General features: G+C 44.3%; 1 protein-coding gene across 1 annotated transcript in view; it reads right to left on the reverse strand.

Annotated features, from left to right (window-relative positions):
- Positions 1 to 19178, reverse strand: part of DNTTIP1 (deoxynucleotidyltransferase terminal interacting protein 1) — a 75453-nt gene that overhangs the window by 5945 nt on the left and 50330 nt on the right. The window contains exons 8-12 of the mRNA XM_068263502.1: positions 16995 to 17037; positions 15675 to 15733; positions 6774 to 6834; positions 4596 to 4667; positions 438 to 493 (exon numbers count right to left, since the gene is read on the reverse strand). Coding sequence (XP_068119603.1) covers positions 438 to 493; positions 4596 to 4667; positions 6774 to 6834; positions 15675 to 15733; positions 16995 to 17037 — 291 coding nt within the window. The remainder of the gene's footprint in view (positions 1 to 437; positions 494 to 4595; positions 4668 to 6773; positions 6835 to 15674; positions 15734 to 16994; positions 17038 to 19178) is intronic.

The raw sequence follows: 19178 nt of genomic DNA on the forward strand, positions 1-19178 counted from the left end.
CCTGTTTAAATTAGCAGTGTTCCAACTGGATGCATAAAAACATCCAGTTTGAGTTTACAGGTTAAATGCCACCTGAAGTGACAGGGATATGGAGGCTGACATATTTATTTAGTTTTAAACAATACCAGTTGCCGGGCAGTCCTGCTGATCCTTTGCCTCCAATACCTTTAGTCATAGACCCTGAACTAGCATGCAGATCAGATGTTTCTGACTAGATTAGCTTCATGCTTGTTTCAGATGTGATTCAGAGACTAAAGATGCCAGAATGATCAGAATGACTGTCAGGTAACTGGTATTTTTTTTAAAAAGGAAATAAGTATGACAGCCTCCATGTAACACTCACTTCAGTTGCCTTTAACTTTGTGATTAGTATTAATCTGTTCGGAAAAGAGGATTCATGGGAATGGCCTTTTACAATTCCTTTCACGCATCCATACCTGTAATCATCACCGGCTGCTAAATCCAAGATGTCTTCATCCAAAAGCATGTATACCTACAACAAACACAACAGTGTCAACAGTTCAAATGATAACATCATAAGTATAAACATAAAGTGGCAGTTGCTTGCTGTTAACATAAAGCATACAAGAGCACAGTGAAAGAATGTTGCTTCAGTAAACTTGCTTTTTAAAAATCAATCAGCCATTAAACAGTACACTTGATTCATCACACACCACACTGCTTTATTTCCTTCTCTGAGGATTATTCTCTTTACGGGTTCACTAGACTGTTTTTCATGGGCGATTGTGTTTAGTGGATAATATGGCTTTTATTGCCCCTAGCAGTCAGCCATGTGAGAATGTGATCTTAGGCCTCACACTAGAAAAAAAAGCTCAGCTGCGATGATCATTCTGCACGGCCTTGGCCTGGAACTAACGTGTGTACAACTGGTTTACAACATCGTTTAGCAATCCAGCAAGGTGGATTTCCATATAATAAGGAATCAACAATCACTTTTTTTGTTTCCTGCACCACAGGAATATGCTTGCATGTGCACTGCCTGTTGTCCCTCCTCCCTTCTCCATAAAACAGTACACACTGCTTGGCTATAGCTGAAAAGCATATCTGTGCAGCGCTCACATCCTAAAAGTGCAGTGTAACGATCAAGCAACAATGAAATTTAACATGTGTAAGCTGGCCACTAATGGTTCAATTTCTTGCGAAAAATCGTTCGAGCGATCAGAAATTCTGATCGGATTGGTTGTAAATAATCTCCATTGGTGGACACAATCGATTATGAACGAGTGAAAAAAATGTCGCCCGAATGAATTTTCGTCGAACGAAAATTTGGATTTTCTTGGTGGTCGTGATAGATAGGAAGCAATGATTGGTTAGTTGATGGTGTAGTGAACAATTTTTCGTCCGATCAGAATTTCTGATCGCTCGAACGATTTTTCGCTAGAAATTGGACCATTAGTGGCCAGCTTAAGACTTCAGATGTGGGTAAGGTGGCTTCGGATATGTTTGAAGACTTAGGTCTCTGTTACACTGTGACTCATCTGAAGAACATTCATGTAAATCTCAAGTGTAAGGATGAACCACTAAGGTAGTGAAGCCTTCATTTATGGGCTGCACTTTATAGTGCCCCTATTATGTTCTTCTACTTTGCTCTGATGTCCACATTACAGTTCTCTCCTATTATAGATCTCTTTCATTGTTCTGCCTCTATTCAATATGTCAAAACATCATTATCATCATCAACATTATTCAGCAACTAGAACAGCAGGTTTAATCTACACCTATAGCTACCATAGCTATGCTTTATTGTTCCTGTCATATCACTGTCAAATCCACCACATTAGGTCCTTTTGAAAACAACAACATCTCCGTGTCCTGCCAACAGCCTTTGATAATATGAAACAAACATAATAACAGAGAAATCATGAGATCTCTTGCCTAAGGTGCCCATACATTGCTCGATATTGCAGCCTGATCGACGTTCCTATTCTAAAATCGGTGTAAAGGTTCGATCGGAAATGCTGGCAAAATGTCAGTCGCAAGAGCTCAATTGGGGGACCAGCAGTAACAGCATTCCAGTGACGACTGACAGACCCCCAGCCGGTGTCCCCCCCCCCCCCACCACCCCCAAGATGTTAAAGTGTAATTTCCTCATTCTCCCCGGGCACATGTTGTGATGTCACTATAAGACGAGTCACATGCTACAGGCACTCGCTGTGATGCCAAACCAGAGGAGGCCGGGGGTTGCACTGGAGGAGGGGTGAGACTTCAACACCGAGGACAAGCATGGGGAGTTGTCTCTAATACACTTTGGGGGCAGCCCAGTAGGTGGCAGCACCAGCAGGACAATTTCCAGTAGATTTCATGGTAAACACTTTTGGAAATCGCTGTGTAGTGTGTGGGTAGGCAACAGATCTCTCTCTGATCAGGTTCGATTAGAGAGGGATACACCTTATTGTTGATCCTGCCATACATTTAGTGATGTATGGCCACCTTATGAAAGGGGTTTGAAATTTTGTGAACACCTTTGTATTTTCATTATTTTTGCTAAAATATGACCTAAAACATATTCTACATTTGACACAAATCACAAAAATAAAATAATAAAAACACAATTAAGTCCCAAGCTATGTTAGTTCACTTATGGATTGAGGAAAGTCATCCAAGGTTACATATTTGCACATAGCAAAAGAATGCAGCTAAACATTTCCCGTGACTTGATTACTCCTCCACATCGGCTTGGAGAAAATTTAGCCCATTCCTCTTTACAGAACAGCTTGACCTCAGGATGCTGGCAGGCTTCTTCACAAGAGCTGATTAGGGTCAGAATTTAAAATCAACTATTCCTTAGTAAACTGGCTTGTGTGTTTATGGCTGTTTTCTTGCTGAATAACAATTCACAATTCTGAGTTCTATCAATGATGGCAAGCTATCCTGATTGAGAAGGAGCAACGCATGCTTGAACCATAATATTGCCACCATCGTATTTCACATATCCAATAAGGTTGCTTAGGGAGAAACGCTGTGTTTGCCTTTTGCCAAATATGACCGTACTATTTTTGTCTCTTCTGTCCACAGTATATTCTTCTCATAGCCTTCCATCTTATCCACAAGTTCAGTAGATAGGTATGAATGTTCTCTTGGACAGGGCTGTGGAGTCAGAGCAATTTTTGGGTGCCTGGAGTTGGAGTTAGAGTCAGTAGTTTCATAAACTGAGGAGTCGTAGTTGGATGATTTTTGTTCCCACTCCATAGGCATCAAAGGGCTGTGGAGTAAGAGTCGAAGTCGAGGAGTCTGAGTCGGTGCATTTTTGGGTACCTGGAGTCTGAGTTGGAATCAGAGTCGGTGGTTTCATAAAACGGAGGAGTCGGATTGTACCAACTTCACAGCCCTGCTCTTGAGAAAGCAGTGGATTTCTCCTTGGCAAACGTTGACATACACACCATTGTTGTACGGTGTTCTCCTGAGGACTGACTCATAAAAACTGACATTTGTCAATGCAAGAGAAACTTGTATTGCTTAGATGTCAGCCTGGCGTTCTTGGAGATCTGCCATATTCTTACGTCTGACTCTTGGTGTGATCCTTCTTGGAAAACCACACCCAGGGAGATTAACGATGCTTAATAGTTCCACGTACACATGGACTGCCTCACAATGGACTGGTGGAGTCCCAACTGTTTAAAAATAGTTTGGTACACTTTTCCAGTCTGGTGAGCAGCAGTAACTGCCTTTGGAGTTACTCATAGGTCTCCTGTTTTCAAGCCTCGACACACTTCCACAAGTGTCACGAAGACCAGCGTCTGATAGCGAAAACCCAGATTACAGTTCTGCCACACTTACCCCCGATTACAATCCCATTGATTGTAAAACCCAACTCTAATTTCCACTCAATAAATAAACAATGTTTGAAATCTTTTAACTTACCATATTTACTCGAATATAAACCGCTCCAAGTATAAACTGAGGTACTTCATTTTTCCCTTAGACACCAGAAAAATAGTTTGACTCCTCCATATAGCATTCCCTGGTGTCTAATGTTCCCCCCTCCTACAGCATACCTGTGTCTAGTGGTCTCCCCCTACAGCTTACCTGAGGGAAGGGGGGGCCACTAGACACTAGGTATGTTGTGTGGGAGAGGGAAGGGGGACCACTAGATACTAGGCATACTGTATGGGAGAGTTAGGGGGACCACTAGACAACAGGTACACTGTATGGGAGAGGAAAGGGGGGACCACTAGACTACAGGTACACTGTATGGTGGGTGGGAACCACTAGACAACAGGTACACTGTATGGGAGGGGGGGACCACTAGACAACAGGTACACTGTATGGGAGGGGGGCCACTAGACAACAGGTACACTGTATGGGAGGGGGGCCACTAGACAACAGGTACACTGTATGGGAGAGGGAAGGGGTGTGGGGGGGGGGGTACATAATTCAAGTGCTGCTGCCTCCGATCACTCACCATTTCTTTCACAATGCAATGTACATTGTGACACGATTTAGAAACTCTAATGTGTGATACTGAATAATGTGAAGTGTAATTAAGGGCCTATTTTAAAAGTATTCTGACTCCCATATAGAGATCTCACCACTGAAGCTTCCATATAACAGCATAGAAGTGTTCATAAACTTACCATTTTGCCACCTGTGGCTTTCATGTGCTGCTGCTCTGTCAGCCACTGCTTGTCTTGGGCATCAGCTGCATACTGAAAATACAACGAGGCATGCACATGAGCTGAACTAAAAGTGAAAGTCCACTTATACATGCTATCAAAATCTAGAGTTTATGAGAGCAGCGTTGTACATTAAAGTAAATACAGCATTTCTCAGTCACTGTAAAAAAAAAAAAAAAAAAAAAAAAAAAAAAAGTGTGACATCAGTGCACATACAACACTGTAAGACAAGGAAGGCGTTATACATTACCGCACTCCTCACTTACTGCAAGCCAATGCTGGCATTATACAGTGCAGCATATACAGCTCTCCCCACTTACTACAATTATACAGTTCAGTACATACAGCACTCCTCACTCACTGCAAGACAAGGCTGTCATTATACAGTGCAGCACACACAGCTTTCCTCACTCACTGCAATTATACAGTGCTACACATACAGCTCTCCTCCCTCACTGCAAGACAAGGCTGGCATGATACAGTGCATACCTCCCAACTTTTTGAGATGAGAAAGTGGGACACTTAAGCCACGCCCATGCCATCCCTGATCATGCCCCCGTCACACCCCTATTCACGCATACCATAAAGATTTCATAAGAAAAATATGTTGTTTTATAATTCAAACCACACTGGTCCTTTCCATCCTGGTTAATTTTCCTTCATATTAACATTCTCAAATGAGTACTATATCAATTTAAAGGGATACTGTAGGGGGGTCAGGAGAAAATGAGCTGAACTTACCCGGGGCTTCTAATTGTCCCCCGCAGACATCCTGTGTTGGCGCAGCTCATTTTCCCCTGACCCCCCTACAGTATCCCTTTAAAGGATGGGAATAAAGTTTAGAGTCAAACATTTTTTAGTAGAGAAATATATATATTTACATAGAAAGGAGGGACAAAGTCCTGAAAGTGGGACAGGGCTCCCAAAGAGGGACTGTCCCTCCAAAAGAGGGAAGGTTGGGAGCTATACAGTGCAGTACATACAGAACTCCTCCCTCACTGCAAGACAAAGCTGGCATGATACAGTGCAGCACATACTTAAATCCTCACTCACTGCAAGGCAAAGCTGACAAGTGCCCGCAGCGAGGCTTCTAACGCGATCAATAGGATCCTATTTGGAGCGCAGGGAGGAGGCAGCCTTATGGGTAAATATGTCCCTGCTCCACACCTGCGGTAATTAATGCTCATTTATTTACGTGTGAGAGCATCCCTACATATAGCACTCATCACCCGCTGCAAGACAAGGCTATCATACAGTGCAGCACATCACGGCCGTGCAGAGGATCCTCAAGGGCGTGCTGCTCAAATTTGAAAAAGGGGCCATAATCAAATCAATCAATCTATCATGCGAAATTGTGCATGTAATACCAAAATTCCAAAAAGCAGTATTAGGCAGGCCCCACCCCCTTCCTTTACAGCAGCATCAAGCTCCTTCCAATTAAGTCTTTTGGCTCCACCACCTTCAGATCGGCACTGATAGGTGCCCACTATTAGAATGGGCACAGTGGAGCCTGATGTAGGCATGGACTCACCTATCATTATTAGGACCTCTGTCCCTCTTGATCAGCACCCAAGCTCCTTTTAGGCAAAGAAGAAGTGATTGCCAATATGCAGTGTTTGCTAAGCATTAGTAGGTGCAAAACTGAAGCAAGTGCCAGGGTCCAGTAAGTGCCCAGATTGGGTGGTGAGATGCAAAGGTCCAGTTTGTACTAACTTGCAGTGGGTGGTGAGGTGCCAAAGTACAGTCTGTATAAAGCTGCAGTGGGTACCAAGGTCCAGTTTGTACTGGGTGTTTGTTTGCAGTGGGTGCTATGCAGTATTGGGAGCTGAATGCATAGCAGATGGTGATAAACAATAGTGGTTGCCATGTTAATGCTAATTGGTACAATTCCTGTTTGGCTGTTATGCTCCGTCTAAACGGAGCGATCCGGTGGCTCGATTAGCCGCCGGATTGCCTCTTACGCATCCCCGCGCGTCCCCGGCGCTATATAAATAATAATAATTATAATAATGAGGTATATTACCTAAATTGCGATAAGTAGAATAATGTGCGTAAAGTCTTACCACATGATGAGTAGAATTTTATGCACATTATTTTGCTTACCGAAATTTTGTGAATATACCCCAAAATCTCACTAACCTTAAACAGATCTGGGTGTTTGACATAAATGCGACCTCTGGTTCCTCCCATTCCAAGGGCCCTAGGGACAGAAATGCAGCACGGTGTTGAAAAGAGGCACAGTAGTGTCACTCCTGCCTAGCAAATTTTAAACAACATTTATTTTCAACATCTCAGTTTATGAACTGTCACCTTAATCCATGCTAATGAATGTTATATTGTGCTTCAAATAATAATAATTTGGAAATGTTTATTTATGTGCTGTAGCAGTGTATTTTAATTACATGTCAAAAACTCAATAAAGACAAACAATGACAAATTATGCACAGTTATATTACAGATCTTAGTAGGGGATTTGTAAGTTTGTAAGGGGTGGAGTTTGGAGAGGAACTTTACTGAATGAAACTCATCTAATTGATCTTTGCCCATAGTAAAATACCTCATCCTGATTTACATTCTAAAATGTATCCCAGGTGGCGATATATTTAGTGCTGGTAGCCACATAACTGCAGAATGTTTGAGCAGAAACAACACCTGGTCTACCAGAGTGCTTTGGGGCAGAAGGCTGCATAGCTAAATAGCCTAAGCCAATCATCACTGGAGGGTTTCTGACGCTGAAACCATTATAATTAACGTAAAATAGAGTATCCCAATTAATTTACACATTATGTCGTTGTGGATCCTCTTTAAGTAGAGAGGAGAAAAGATAAAATTATTTATCTGTACAGATGGGTTTTAACGCTTTCTGTTAAGAAAAAAAAAAAATCTTTACGGTAACTATATATTGTAAAATAAGCACAGAAATTACAAACCCTTGGTATACACGTTTTAAATTCCTATGTCCAAACACATCGATGTTGCCTAGATACAGAGACTTCCTGAACCTTCAAATATTGTATGCAGTTAAAAATAGCTAAACTATGGCTTTCTCTACTTTATATTAGCACAGTTTGTACACACACAGGCTGATAGGAAGGAAGGAGCTTGTCTGATGTTAAAGGGCAACTGAAGTGAGAAAAGTAAAGAGGCTGCCATGTTTATTTCCTTCTAAACAATACCAGTTGCCTGGCAGCCCTGCTGGTCTGTTTGGCTGAAGAAGTGTCTAAATAACACCAGAAACAAGCATGCGCTAATCTGTCAGATCTGGTAATAATGTCAGAAACTCTGCTGCATTTTGTTCAGGGTCTATGGCTAAAAGTATTAGAGGCAGAGGGTCAGCAGGACTGCCAGGCAACTGGTAGTGCTTAAAGTGAATGGGAACCGGATTTAAAAAAAAATGAGATAGATACTTACCCAAGGAGTGGGAAGGCTCTTGGTCCTATAGAGCCTTCCGGCTCCTCTCCTGGTCCCCTCGTTCCAGTGCTGGCTCGCCTGGTAGCAGTATTTGACTAAATTAGTCAAATACTGCTTTGACCGGCCGTATGAGGCTTCAGAAGTCTTCAGGGAGCCCGAGTGCTCCTCAAGAAGGGCCGCCTTGTACTGCGCCTGCGCAAGCACGCTCTCTTGCACGCTCACGCCTGTGCAGTATGGAGCCACACGTCTTCGGGAGGACACGGCTCCCGAAGACTTCCAAATACTCTTTTGACGGGGGAATGAAACACGGGGGGGAGGGGGGGGGTTGGAGCCAGCTCAGGATAGAGAGAGCACTGAGAGAGGAGAGTGAAGGCTCTATACACCCCAGAGCCTTCCCTCTCCTTAGGTAAGTATTTGCTTCATTTTTTAAAAAAATGCGGTTCCCATTCACTTTAAAAGGAAATAAACATGGCAGCCTCCATATACCCTTCTCTTCAGTTGTCCTAAAGAGAATCTGTATTGTTAAAATCACACAAAAGTAAACATACCAGTGTGTTAGGGGACATCCACTATTACCCTCTGTCACAATTTTGCCGCTCCCCGCCGCATTAAAAGTAGTCAAAACCAGTTTTAAAAAGTTTATTTGTAAACAAACAAAATGGCCACCAAAACAGGAAGTAGGTTGATGTACAGTATGTCCACACATAGAAAATACATCCATACACAATCAGGCTGTATACAGCCTTCCTTTTGAATCTCAAGAGATCATTTGTGTGTTTCTTTCCCCCTGCAGCTCACTGAAGAGTTACAAGCTGATTGTTTGTTTCTTCTTGCAGACAGCTCTGCCCCGTTGTCTGTAATTCTGCAGTATGTGACTCATCAGTATGTGAACAGAGGATTTATCCAGCTTGTAAAAGATAAGAGAGAAGAGAAAAGCTGGCTAATGTAAATAACACACACACACAGGGGAGTGTGCATAGAGGGGGCATGCATAGCAGATCACACTGAAGAGTTGGCAGCCTTCCAGACACAGGACGACAAGTCCGACAGGGGAAAGATACGCTGATTTATAACAGAGATGGTGATAGTAGAAAGTGCTGCAGTAAGCCAGAGCACATTATAATAGGTTTAGGAACCTGTAGGATGGTAGAAAACACAATGACATTTTTTTACAGAGTCCCTTTAACAGCCAGGGAAAAATAAATGGTACAGCTACTGAGAACTTCACTAGTGCAACTGCTTATTCAGGAAGTTCTTGTATTCAGACAATGATGAAGTGTTTGGAATAAGGAAAATTGTATACTTACCTTCGGTAATTTTCCTTTCCTGGAACAGAAGATGGCGACATACATTGGGGTTAGGCCCCGCCCCCTGACCCCTGATAGGACAGTTCAAATATAAAAAGTCAGAATCCCCCCCCCCCCCCTGGCCATTCTCGTGAAAAATCAGTCCTCGAATGGACCTGAGGGTGGGATTTGTATGTCGCCATCTTCTGTTCCAGGAAAGGAAAATTACCGAAGGTAAGTATACAATTTTCCTTATTCCTGGACAGAGATGGCGACATACATTGGGATATACAAAATCAAACAGAGAGGGAGGGAGTATGCAAAAAATACAAAGGTTTATTTCTCAACTGTAGACAAGACAGCTTCTCCAAACTTTAGAGAAGTCAGACATGCTGGATTTACATGATAATGTTTGACAAAGGTATGAACAGAGAACCAGCTTGCTGCTCTACAAATTGTGTCCACTGAAACTTTAGCGTAACAAGCCCAGGATGCGGCCATTCCTCTGGTGGAATGGGCATGAATTTCCCTGGGTACTTCAAGACCTTTAGATTTGTAGCATATCTGAATAATTTTTACAAGCCAGTTGGCTAGAGTCCTGGCTGTGGCTGCCTCTCCTTTCCTTGCACCCTGAATATTTATAAACAAACGGTCAGATTTCCTGAAGGACTGAGTAACCTCAAGATATGCTTTAACGCTCCTCCCTACATCCAATGGATGGAAACCGTGGTCTAAATGAAAAGATGGTAAGGTCAATTCTTGATTAATGTGGAAGGAGGAAGCTACCTTCGGAACATATTGCAGAACTGGTCTAATCACTACCCTGTCTGGGAAGAATTGAAGGAGGTTGGCTGTACAGCCTAGTGCCTGTAGATCAGAAACACGTTTAGCGGAGGATATTGCTACTAAGAATATTGTTTTTAACGTGATATTCCACAAGGAAGCAGATTCAACTGGATGGAAAGGATCATCCGAGAGTGTGTCCAGCACCACACAGAGGTCCCATTGGGGGAAGAAAGGCTTCCGTGGAGGTCTTATCTTTTGTACGGCCTGGATGAACTGAATGACCAACGGATTGAGTGCCCATCTTTCATTTGTCAAAGCAGAAAGTGCCGAGACTTGAACTTTAATAGCGGATACACTCAATTGTTTATCTACTCCTGTCTGAAGAAATTCTAGAATGTTCTGAATTGTTGGCATAAGCGGATTAAAGTTGTAATGAGCTGCAAAATTTACAAATCTTTCCCAGATCCTATGGTAAGTGACATTAGTGGACCTTTTCCTGGCCCTCAATAGGGTAGAGGTGACATCATCAGAGAAACCTAAGGACAAGTACTTTTGCCTTTCAATTTCCAAGCCGTCAAACTGAGATTGTTGACATTGGGATAAAGAAGGTTCTGTTGACTCAGAAGGTCCGGAATCCGCGGCAACCTGATTGGTCGTTCTGTAGCCAACTCCATCAGGAACGGAAACCAAGGCCTCCTTGGCCAATCGGGTACTAGAAGTATGATCATGCATTGTTCGTGTACCAACCTCTGCAAGAATTTCAGGATTAGAGGAAATGGAGGGAAGGCATATCCCAGGTTGAAATGCCAAGGAAGTGTTAGGCAATCCGTCCCTACTGCTGACGGGTTGTAATAGCGGGAGTAGAATACTGGTAGCTTGGCATTGGCTGGAGAGGCAAACATGTCCACCTGTGGTAGACCCCACGTCTCTACCAGAAGCCTGAATACTTGATTGTTCAGAACCCACTCGTGTGGATTCGCAAAGTTTCTGCTTAGTTGGTCTGCTAACACATTCTGTTGGCCTGGAAGATACACGGCTGCCAAGGTTGACAGATACCTCTGGGCCCACAACATTATGAAGCTCACTTCCTGCATTAGTGTGTGGCTCCTGGTTCCCCCTTGTCTCCTGATGTAGGACACTGCAGTCGTATTGTCTATTTGGAGAACAACATTTTTCCCCTTGATCATATGCTGAAACGCTTTCAGGGCTAAGAAGGCTGCTCTTAGTTCCAATATGTTTGATGGAACTCCCGTCTGCCGGACTCTCCATCTGTTCTGGACCTGCACTTCCTTGCAGTGTGCTCCCCAACCTGACAGACTGGCGTCTGTGGTGATCACCACTGGGATGTCTGGTTGCAGCTGGAATCCTTTCCTCAGATGTCTCTGCTGAGTCCACCATTTCAATGAGTTCTTCACAGCCATGGGGAGTAATATCCTTTGTGACATATTTCCCTTGTTCCAATGACGTAGGAAGTATACTTGGAGTGATCTCAGATTCCAGTGTGCCCATTTCACCATGGGAATTGTTGATGACAATGTCCCGATCAGACTGAGACACTCCCTTGCTGATATGGAGAATCTTGCTAATAGAGATGACACTTTCTGCTGGATCAGTTGGATTTTCTGAAGAGGTAAACACACTTCGTTCTGATCTGTCCTGAACCTGGCTCCTAAGAAGACAAGATCCTGTGCGGGCGTTAGCTGACTTTTCTTGAAATTTACTATCCATCCCAGAGCTTGCAATGTTTCTAACAGAATTTGCTGATGGTGAAGAAGGAGGGAACGGTCTTGATTGATTAGAAGTATATCGTCGAGATAGTGGAACACTCTGAGACCTCTTTGTCTTAGGAAGGCTATTACTGGGACCAATACCTTGGTGAAGGTCCTTGGTGCTGTTGATATCCCGAATGGTAGGCTCTGGAATTGCCAGTGTTGACCGTTGACTGTGAATCTTAAGAATTTCTGAAAGCTTGCTCTTATTGGTATGTGCAGGTAGGCATCTGCCAAATCTACTGTTGACAACCAGTCGTTCTTCCTGACGACCTTTATGATGGTCTGTAAGGATTCCATTCTGAAATGATGGATCTTGATATATCTGTTCAGGAATTTTAAATCCAGAATAGGCCTCCATCCCCCTGAATTTTTTGGGACCAAGAAGAGAGGTGAATAAATTCCCGTAAATTCTTCCTTCTTTGGAACCCTCAGGATTGCTTTGCTTTCCTCCAGACTCTGTACATAATCGAGCAATGTAAGACGTTTCTCCGTGCTGAGGGGCATCTTTGTCTTGACAAAGCGGGAAGTTGGAGGGGCTTTTTTGAAGCTCCAAGAGTGTCCCCTCTTTAACACCTTGGACACCCAATCGTCCCTGATCATCTCCACCCAGACCTGCCAGAAGGCGCGTAATCTTGCTCCTACTGGGTGTGGCTGGGCGGACGCACCTTCAGAAAGATTTTTGGTTTGGATTTGCACCTGAACTAGGCCTTGACTTGTTGGGTTTAAGAAAGGACGATTGAGTTCCCCTCCAGTTTTTGTTAAATTGTCTCCCAGGTCTGTAAGACTTGGCTTGCTGAAACCTAGAAGAAGAAGAAGCTGATAGTCTTCTAGCTGGCTGTTGCCTGAAGGGCCTCTTCCTATCTTGTGGTAATAGGCCAGATTTGCCCCCGGTTACTTTCGCAATGGCTCCATCCATTTCTGAACCAAAGAGATGTTTTCCATCAAACGGAATCCTACACCAGTTGTTTCTTGAAGACTGATCCGCCGACCATGGCTTCAGCCATAAGGCTCTCTTTGCTGTGACGTTGTGCAACATAGCTCTAGCCGAGGATCTAATGGTGTCAATTGCTGCTTCTCCCATAAATTCACTTGTCAATTTCAGCTCATCCAGAGCCTTGATGATCTCCTGTCTATCTGTGTCGGAATTGAGGGCCGTTTCAATATTATCTATCCAAACCTTCAATGCTTTGGCCAGGGATGTTAAAGCAACCGCCGGCTTACATGCAGCGCCAGAAGCAAGAAATGCTTTCTTGATGTCTGTGTCGATCTTTCTGTCTAGTGGATTAGTAAATGACACTGCATTGTCCATTGGCAGGGTGACATGGCGGGCAAGTCGCATGATAGACGCATCTACAATGGGAGCACAGTCCACCAGCTTTGCATCCTCTTCACTGAATGGGTAGAGCTTTGCAAATCTGTTTGCTAAGGATGGCTTCTGTTCTACTTTATTCCATTCTTTAAGAAAAATATCCTTAATTATTTTCATAAAGGGGAAATTATTAGGTTGCCTATCCAAATGAGGATAGTATTTGTCAGGTTCCTGAGGGGAATCGCTGTCTTCCTCCCAAGCTATGTCGGATTTGATAGCGGTTATAAAGGCTGGTATGAGCGCGAAATCAAATCCCACTGGAGGTAGACTAGAGGATGATGTGCCTTCCTCTGGTTGCGGCTGTGGAACTGATGTGGTTGGATGTGAAACTGCCATCTTGCTGAATGTATCCTGTACAGCCTGCTGGATGAAGGATAACACCTGCTCATTATCTGCTTCCTTGTCTTTCCCCAGTTCCATGAAGCATGCTTCACATACCATTTTGTCAGGAAGTGCGGGTTGCGCACAGGACCAGCAAAGAGACTTTGCCGGTTGTGAATATCTTTGCGACTCTATAATGGGAGATCTAACTCTTCTGGGAGGACTATATGGCTTTCTGTAAGAAGGATATGTATAATAATCAGGGGAGTATCTTCTCCTAGGAGACCTACGGTCTCTGGAATCATGTCTATGCCTTGGCGATCTGCTTCTGCCAGACCTGTAGCCCCTGCTTGAATAATGTCTTTCCGGAGACTTCCTAGAAGGTGATTGTCTCCCAGATGAACGCCTCTTAGGCGATTGTCTTCTGTCATGTGATCTCTCCCGTCTCTCAGGGGTTTTCCTTCTAGATGATCTTGCATCATGAGGAGAATGGTGAGCAGATTGCCCTTCCCTGAGTCTTGAGCGTGAGCGTGACCGGGTATGGGCTCCCCTGGAGGACTGGTGACTTTTAGACACCGCTCGTCCCTTCTCCCTTCCTCGCGGACTGTGGAGACACAAAAAAGAAAAGGAGTATGTTCCACTAAAAAATCCGTGTGTTTGTTTTTTTTTTGTTTTTTTTTATAGGAAGGGAGAATGCGCTCTTTTAGAAACCTTATAGACCCGTGCCTGCTACCAATACTGGATGCACCCCAAGTGATTATGTATTTACAAGGATAGAAGAGTGATCCTTGATCACTCAGATACCTTTCCTGGTGAGAAGACTGGGATTTCCTTTGTCCTTCCATTCTACAACAGACATTTGTAAATATCAGCAGGCAGCATAAAACAGATAAGGAAATATTACCTAGTTCCATGGATATCCAAATACCTGATCCTCCCGATGGGGTGGCTGGATGAATTTCTTCCTCTGCACAGCTTAGCGCTGAAGCCAGCAACCTCAGCGATTCCGCAGTAAGTAAGTACTGTACTGCACCCGCAAAAGGTTGTGGAGGGATGCTGCTGCCGGCTCCGAGCAGCTAACCCCAGCGTCCATTACTGCCCGCTTCGGCGTCCTTTTAAATATCCGGAATCCGGAAAAGAACTTCTCAGCCAATCAGGTGCGTTCTCCCGCGGCCGCCGAAGACTCGCGGGAGGATGACGTCAGCAGGCTGAATGCTTCCGAGTACGGAAGAGGCAGGGTCTATGCTCCTAATGCCTTACGGATCCTCAGGCATAAGAGCTATGGCTGGGAGGGAGGGAACCCCGCATCTATAGGCCCCCTTTAGAGGCCGCAATGCATTGCCACAAGCGGGAGAGGCTGAACCCGCGGTATACGCCCGACTGGAGGTAAGCTTCCCCCAAAAAAAGGCGCTCAAAATAAAAATTTAAAAAGGAAACAAAAAAAAAAACGAACTGTCCATTCGAGGACAGAAAAAGAGAATGGCCAGGGGGGGGGGGGGATTCTGACTTTTTATATTTGAACTGTCCTATCAGGGGTCAGGGGGCGGGGCCTAACCCCAATGTATGTCGCCATCTCTGTCCAGGAAAAGGAATTTAACTCTGCAATATTACTAGTATGAGCTTACTCTAGCTCCTGTGGGTAAGTAACAAGCTACCGGTAACTTTAAGGCCCAATTCCCACTTATCAGAATTTGCGTGTGTCAAATGGAATTGAATTTGACTCTCACGTATTTTTTTTTTAGTTTGCAACTTTTCTGCTTTTTTAAAATTATGCAGCAGTGTTGGTTTTGTTGTGTGTGAAGTGAAAATTGCGTTTAATGCAAGTCAATGGAAATACAGGGGGGAAAAAAATCAGTTTTGAGCAAAAAATAATAATAAATAAAAAAATAAAACACAATTATTGGATATTCTCAAGTAAATGAACAAAAAAAATTAACAAATCACAAAACATGAAAAAGCACAAAACACAGACTTGTACAATGGAAAAAAAATGTGGAAAAATGCAAGCAAAATTTGCATGGATAAGTGAACAAGCTGCCTAACAATGCAGCTTTCCTTTCATTAAACAAACTAAGACTTAGCAAACAGAACTTACTTGTTAGCATGTGATCCCAACACAAATGTGGTTTTCTCATTCAATCTGCCAGGATCCCACTAAAATGAAATAAAGATGACGTGTTTACAACCTTTACCTTGTACACATTTTATAAAGATAGGACACTTTCCTGCCAGGTGACAGAATTTGAGAACAAATTGTGCATTTGTATGCTGCTTAAATCTATACACAGTGACCACTTAGTGTAATGCTGGGAATACACGGCTCGATTCTGAGCCATTTAGATGGCTCGATAGATAATTTCCAACACGTCCGATCTCCCACCCGATCGTTTCGCCGCTCGATTCTGCATTGAGGAAAAAGATAAGAAAAACGAGCCGAAGATAAGAGAATCGCCTGCGGAATCGAGTGAGGAGACTGGAGCGGCAAAATCGAGCCGTGTATGTCCAGCATAAGGCTGCATCCTGTGCAGCCTGATCATTTTCCCTATATGTGTATTAAAGGATGCTTGGCCTGAGAGAAATATAGAGGCTGCCATATGTATTTCCTTTTAAACAATACTAGTTGCCTAACATCCTGCTAATCATTCTGGTATCAGTAGTGTCTAACACACCTGAAACAAGCATGTAGCTAATCCAGTCAAACTCCAGTCAGAAACGTCTGCTCTGCATACTTTTTTAGGGTCTATGGCTAAAAGAATTAGAGGCAGAATATCAGCAAGACAGCCAGGCAACTGGTATTGTTTGAAAAAAAAAAAAAAATATCGCAGCCTCCATATCTCTTTCACTTCAGGTGTGCTTTAAGAAAGAAAAAAAAAAGTCTACAGGGAGCAGTATCCAGTTCTGCTGTCAGTAAATCCTGGTTTTGGAGTACAAGCACAGGAGTGACTGTAACCACACCTCCTGCTCACCCACCTGGAACCGCACTGAAACACAGACTGGCTTATAATCATGAAGGTGAAAGGGGGCGTGGCCCTGCTCATCTGATTAAAGAGGCTGATTCCAAGTCAGGTGGGCAAATGCAAGTGCCAGTTTGCTAGGAAAGGTCATGCCCCCTTTTCACTCTCATGGCTGTGAGGCACCCTCTGCTCTATTTCAGAGGAAGGTTGGCGAATGGTCAGGTGTCTGGGGTGGAGTGTAGCTACAATTCTCCTGACCAGAAAGTAACACAATTATACAGCTTCTGGTACAACCCATTACAGACAGGTTAGGAACACTGTAGGAGAATGCAAAGGATGCAACCTTACTAAACTGTATCAAGTTTGACAAAGGCTTGTTTGAAACTTAGGGCAAGGGATACCTCTCTGATACACAAGATAATAAACATTCAGAGGCACCAGCAAATCCACAATTAATATACCTTTGGTCCATCTCGTCGGATTGGCTCAACTTTGGGTTTTGATCTGGGAAGAAGAAAAAATAAAAGTTCAATAAATTTCAGGTTCTCAGCATGTGATTTGTGTACCCCAGAAGGTATTTCTGATCGGTTCGGACTTCCCTATGCTTGCCACACTTTAAATGTATCTGAGTTTTCTAAAATAGTAAATCGTATTTAAAGGACAGGTGCAAGGAATTTTTTTTTTCCCTAAAAAGTCTCCTTACCCGGGGATTCCTCCAGCCCCTGGCAGCAGATATGTCCCTTGCCGCAGCTCTTCTTCCAGCTGGTGTCCCCTCCGTTACAAATGCCAACCAGAATCCGCTGCGTCCTAGTAGACAGTGTCGTGCGCAGCGGGTTACCGGGGGGGGGGAGGGGGGGGGGGGTGTTGCGGCAGCATAGCTAGCATAGTTGCCCCAGTATGGCTAGTGGAGTTACCCCAGTATAGCTAGCATAGTGGCCCCAGTATAGCTAGTATAGTGTCCCAGTATAGCTAGTATAGTGGCCAGTATAGCTAGTATAGTCCCAGTATGGGTAGGTAGTACCCCAATATAGCTAGTATAGTGCCCAGTATGGCTAGTATAGTGCCCAGTATAGCTAGTATAGTGCCCAGTATAGCTAGTATAGTGCCCAGTACAGCTAGTATAGTGCCCAGTACAGCTAGTATAGTGCCCAGTACAGCTAGTATAGTGCCCAGTATGGCTAGTATAGTGCCCAGTATGGCTAGTATAGTGCCCAGTATGGCTAGTATAGTGCCTGTAACGATCGGTGTCAGCAACCAGATAGAGAATCCGATCCTTGGCGATCCGCAGTATCCCCAAGAATACAGATATACCCGATTATTGAGGATCTGCGGAATCGTCAATAATCAGATATGTCTAACCTCTAGACACCTGAGAGAGTGTAAGTGTTTGGTGCAACAGTAACAACTCTGAGTGAAGACCACTAGAGGAGCTGGTGGCCTAAAACTCCTGAGAAATTCACCACTGACTATGGGTGATATTCCTGTAGCCTGTGGACCCCCGGGTGAGGGACTGAGGCTGGGTTGCAGGAAGCCCTGCGGCTAATATGAAAGGTATTGCCCTGGACTGGGCTAACGTAGTACAGAAATAGCACAATCCTAGTCTGTGTGTGAGGTCCGTAGTCACAACACCCTGGAACTAGTCTGGAGCATAACATAAATGATAATACAATTCCCTAGTCTTGGGTGTGAGTTCCGTGATCATCAACACCCTGGAACTAGTCTGGAGCATAACATAAATGATAATACAATTCCCTAGTCTTAGGTGTGAGTTCTGTGATCATCAACACCCTGGAACTAGTCTGGAGCATAACATAAATGATAATACAATTCCCTAGTCTTGGGTGTGAGTTCCGTGATCATCAACACCCTGGAACTAGTCTAACAAATAAACAGTACAAGGTAATCTGGATCAGTGTGAATTCCCAAGTCCTCTTGGTTTAAACACACTGTAAGGATCTGACTATGGTCTGAATGCTTCCACAAAGTGTTTGCAATGGCAGACAACCAGCAACTGACAAGCAGCAGAATATATAGTAGCTGGATTCTGCCGCCCCGCCCGATCCACTCAGCCAATCATGAGTCCTGCAGGAATCAGCTGATCTTCCTGATCAGCTGACACTTCCCCTGCTGGTATAAAGGTCCTGAGTTCAGGCCCGCGCGCGCGTAGCTCTCCATCTGCCTATGTGCACTAACAGACCCAGCCACACCAAGCGCACGCTGCTGCATGCAAACCGCCGAGTTGGACGCGGAAACAGCCGCTTTGCTGTCAGGACATGCGGCGGCCTTTCCGCATTCCACCATACTACCAGACGCGTGTCTATGCGTGCAAACCGCCGCGTTGGACGCGGAGTCAGCCGCCTTGCTCTTGACACATGCGGCGGCTTTTCCGCGTTTTCTCACAGTGCCCAGTATAGCTAGTATAGTGCCCAGTATAGCTAGTATAGTGCCCAGTATAGCTAGTATAGTGCCCAGTATAGCGCCCTAGTATGGGTAGTACAGTGAATCCCCCCCCATCCCCGCGGCCGCCGCTGCGGTTACCTTAGCCGGCGGCCGCTTCCTTATATTCCCCTCTCATGTCCGTGTAACTGATTCCCAGCAGCGCGTCACCCGGCGGCTGCTGTGTGATGCGGCAGGAAGCAGGGCAT

The sequence above is a fragment of the Hyperolius riggenbachi genome, chromosome 12 (genome assembly GCF_040937935.1).
Source record: "Hyperolius riggenbachi isolate aHypRig1 chromosome 12, aHypRig1.pri, whole genome shotgun sequence".
Classification (NCBI taxonomy): Eukaryota; Metazoa; Chordata; class Amphibia; order Anura; family Hyperoliidae; genus Hyperolius; species Hyperolius riggenbachi.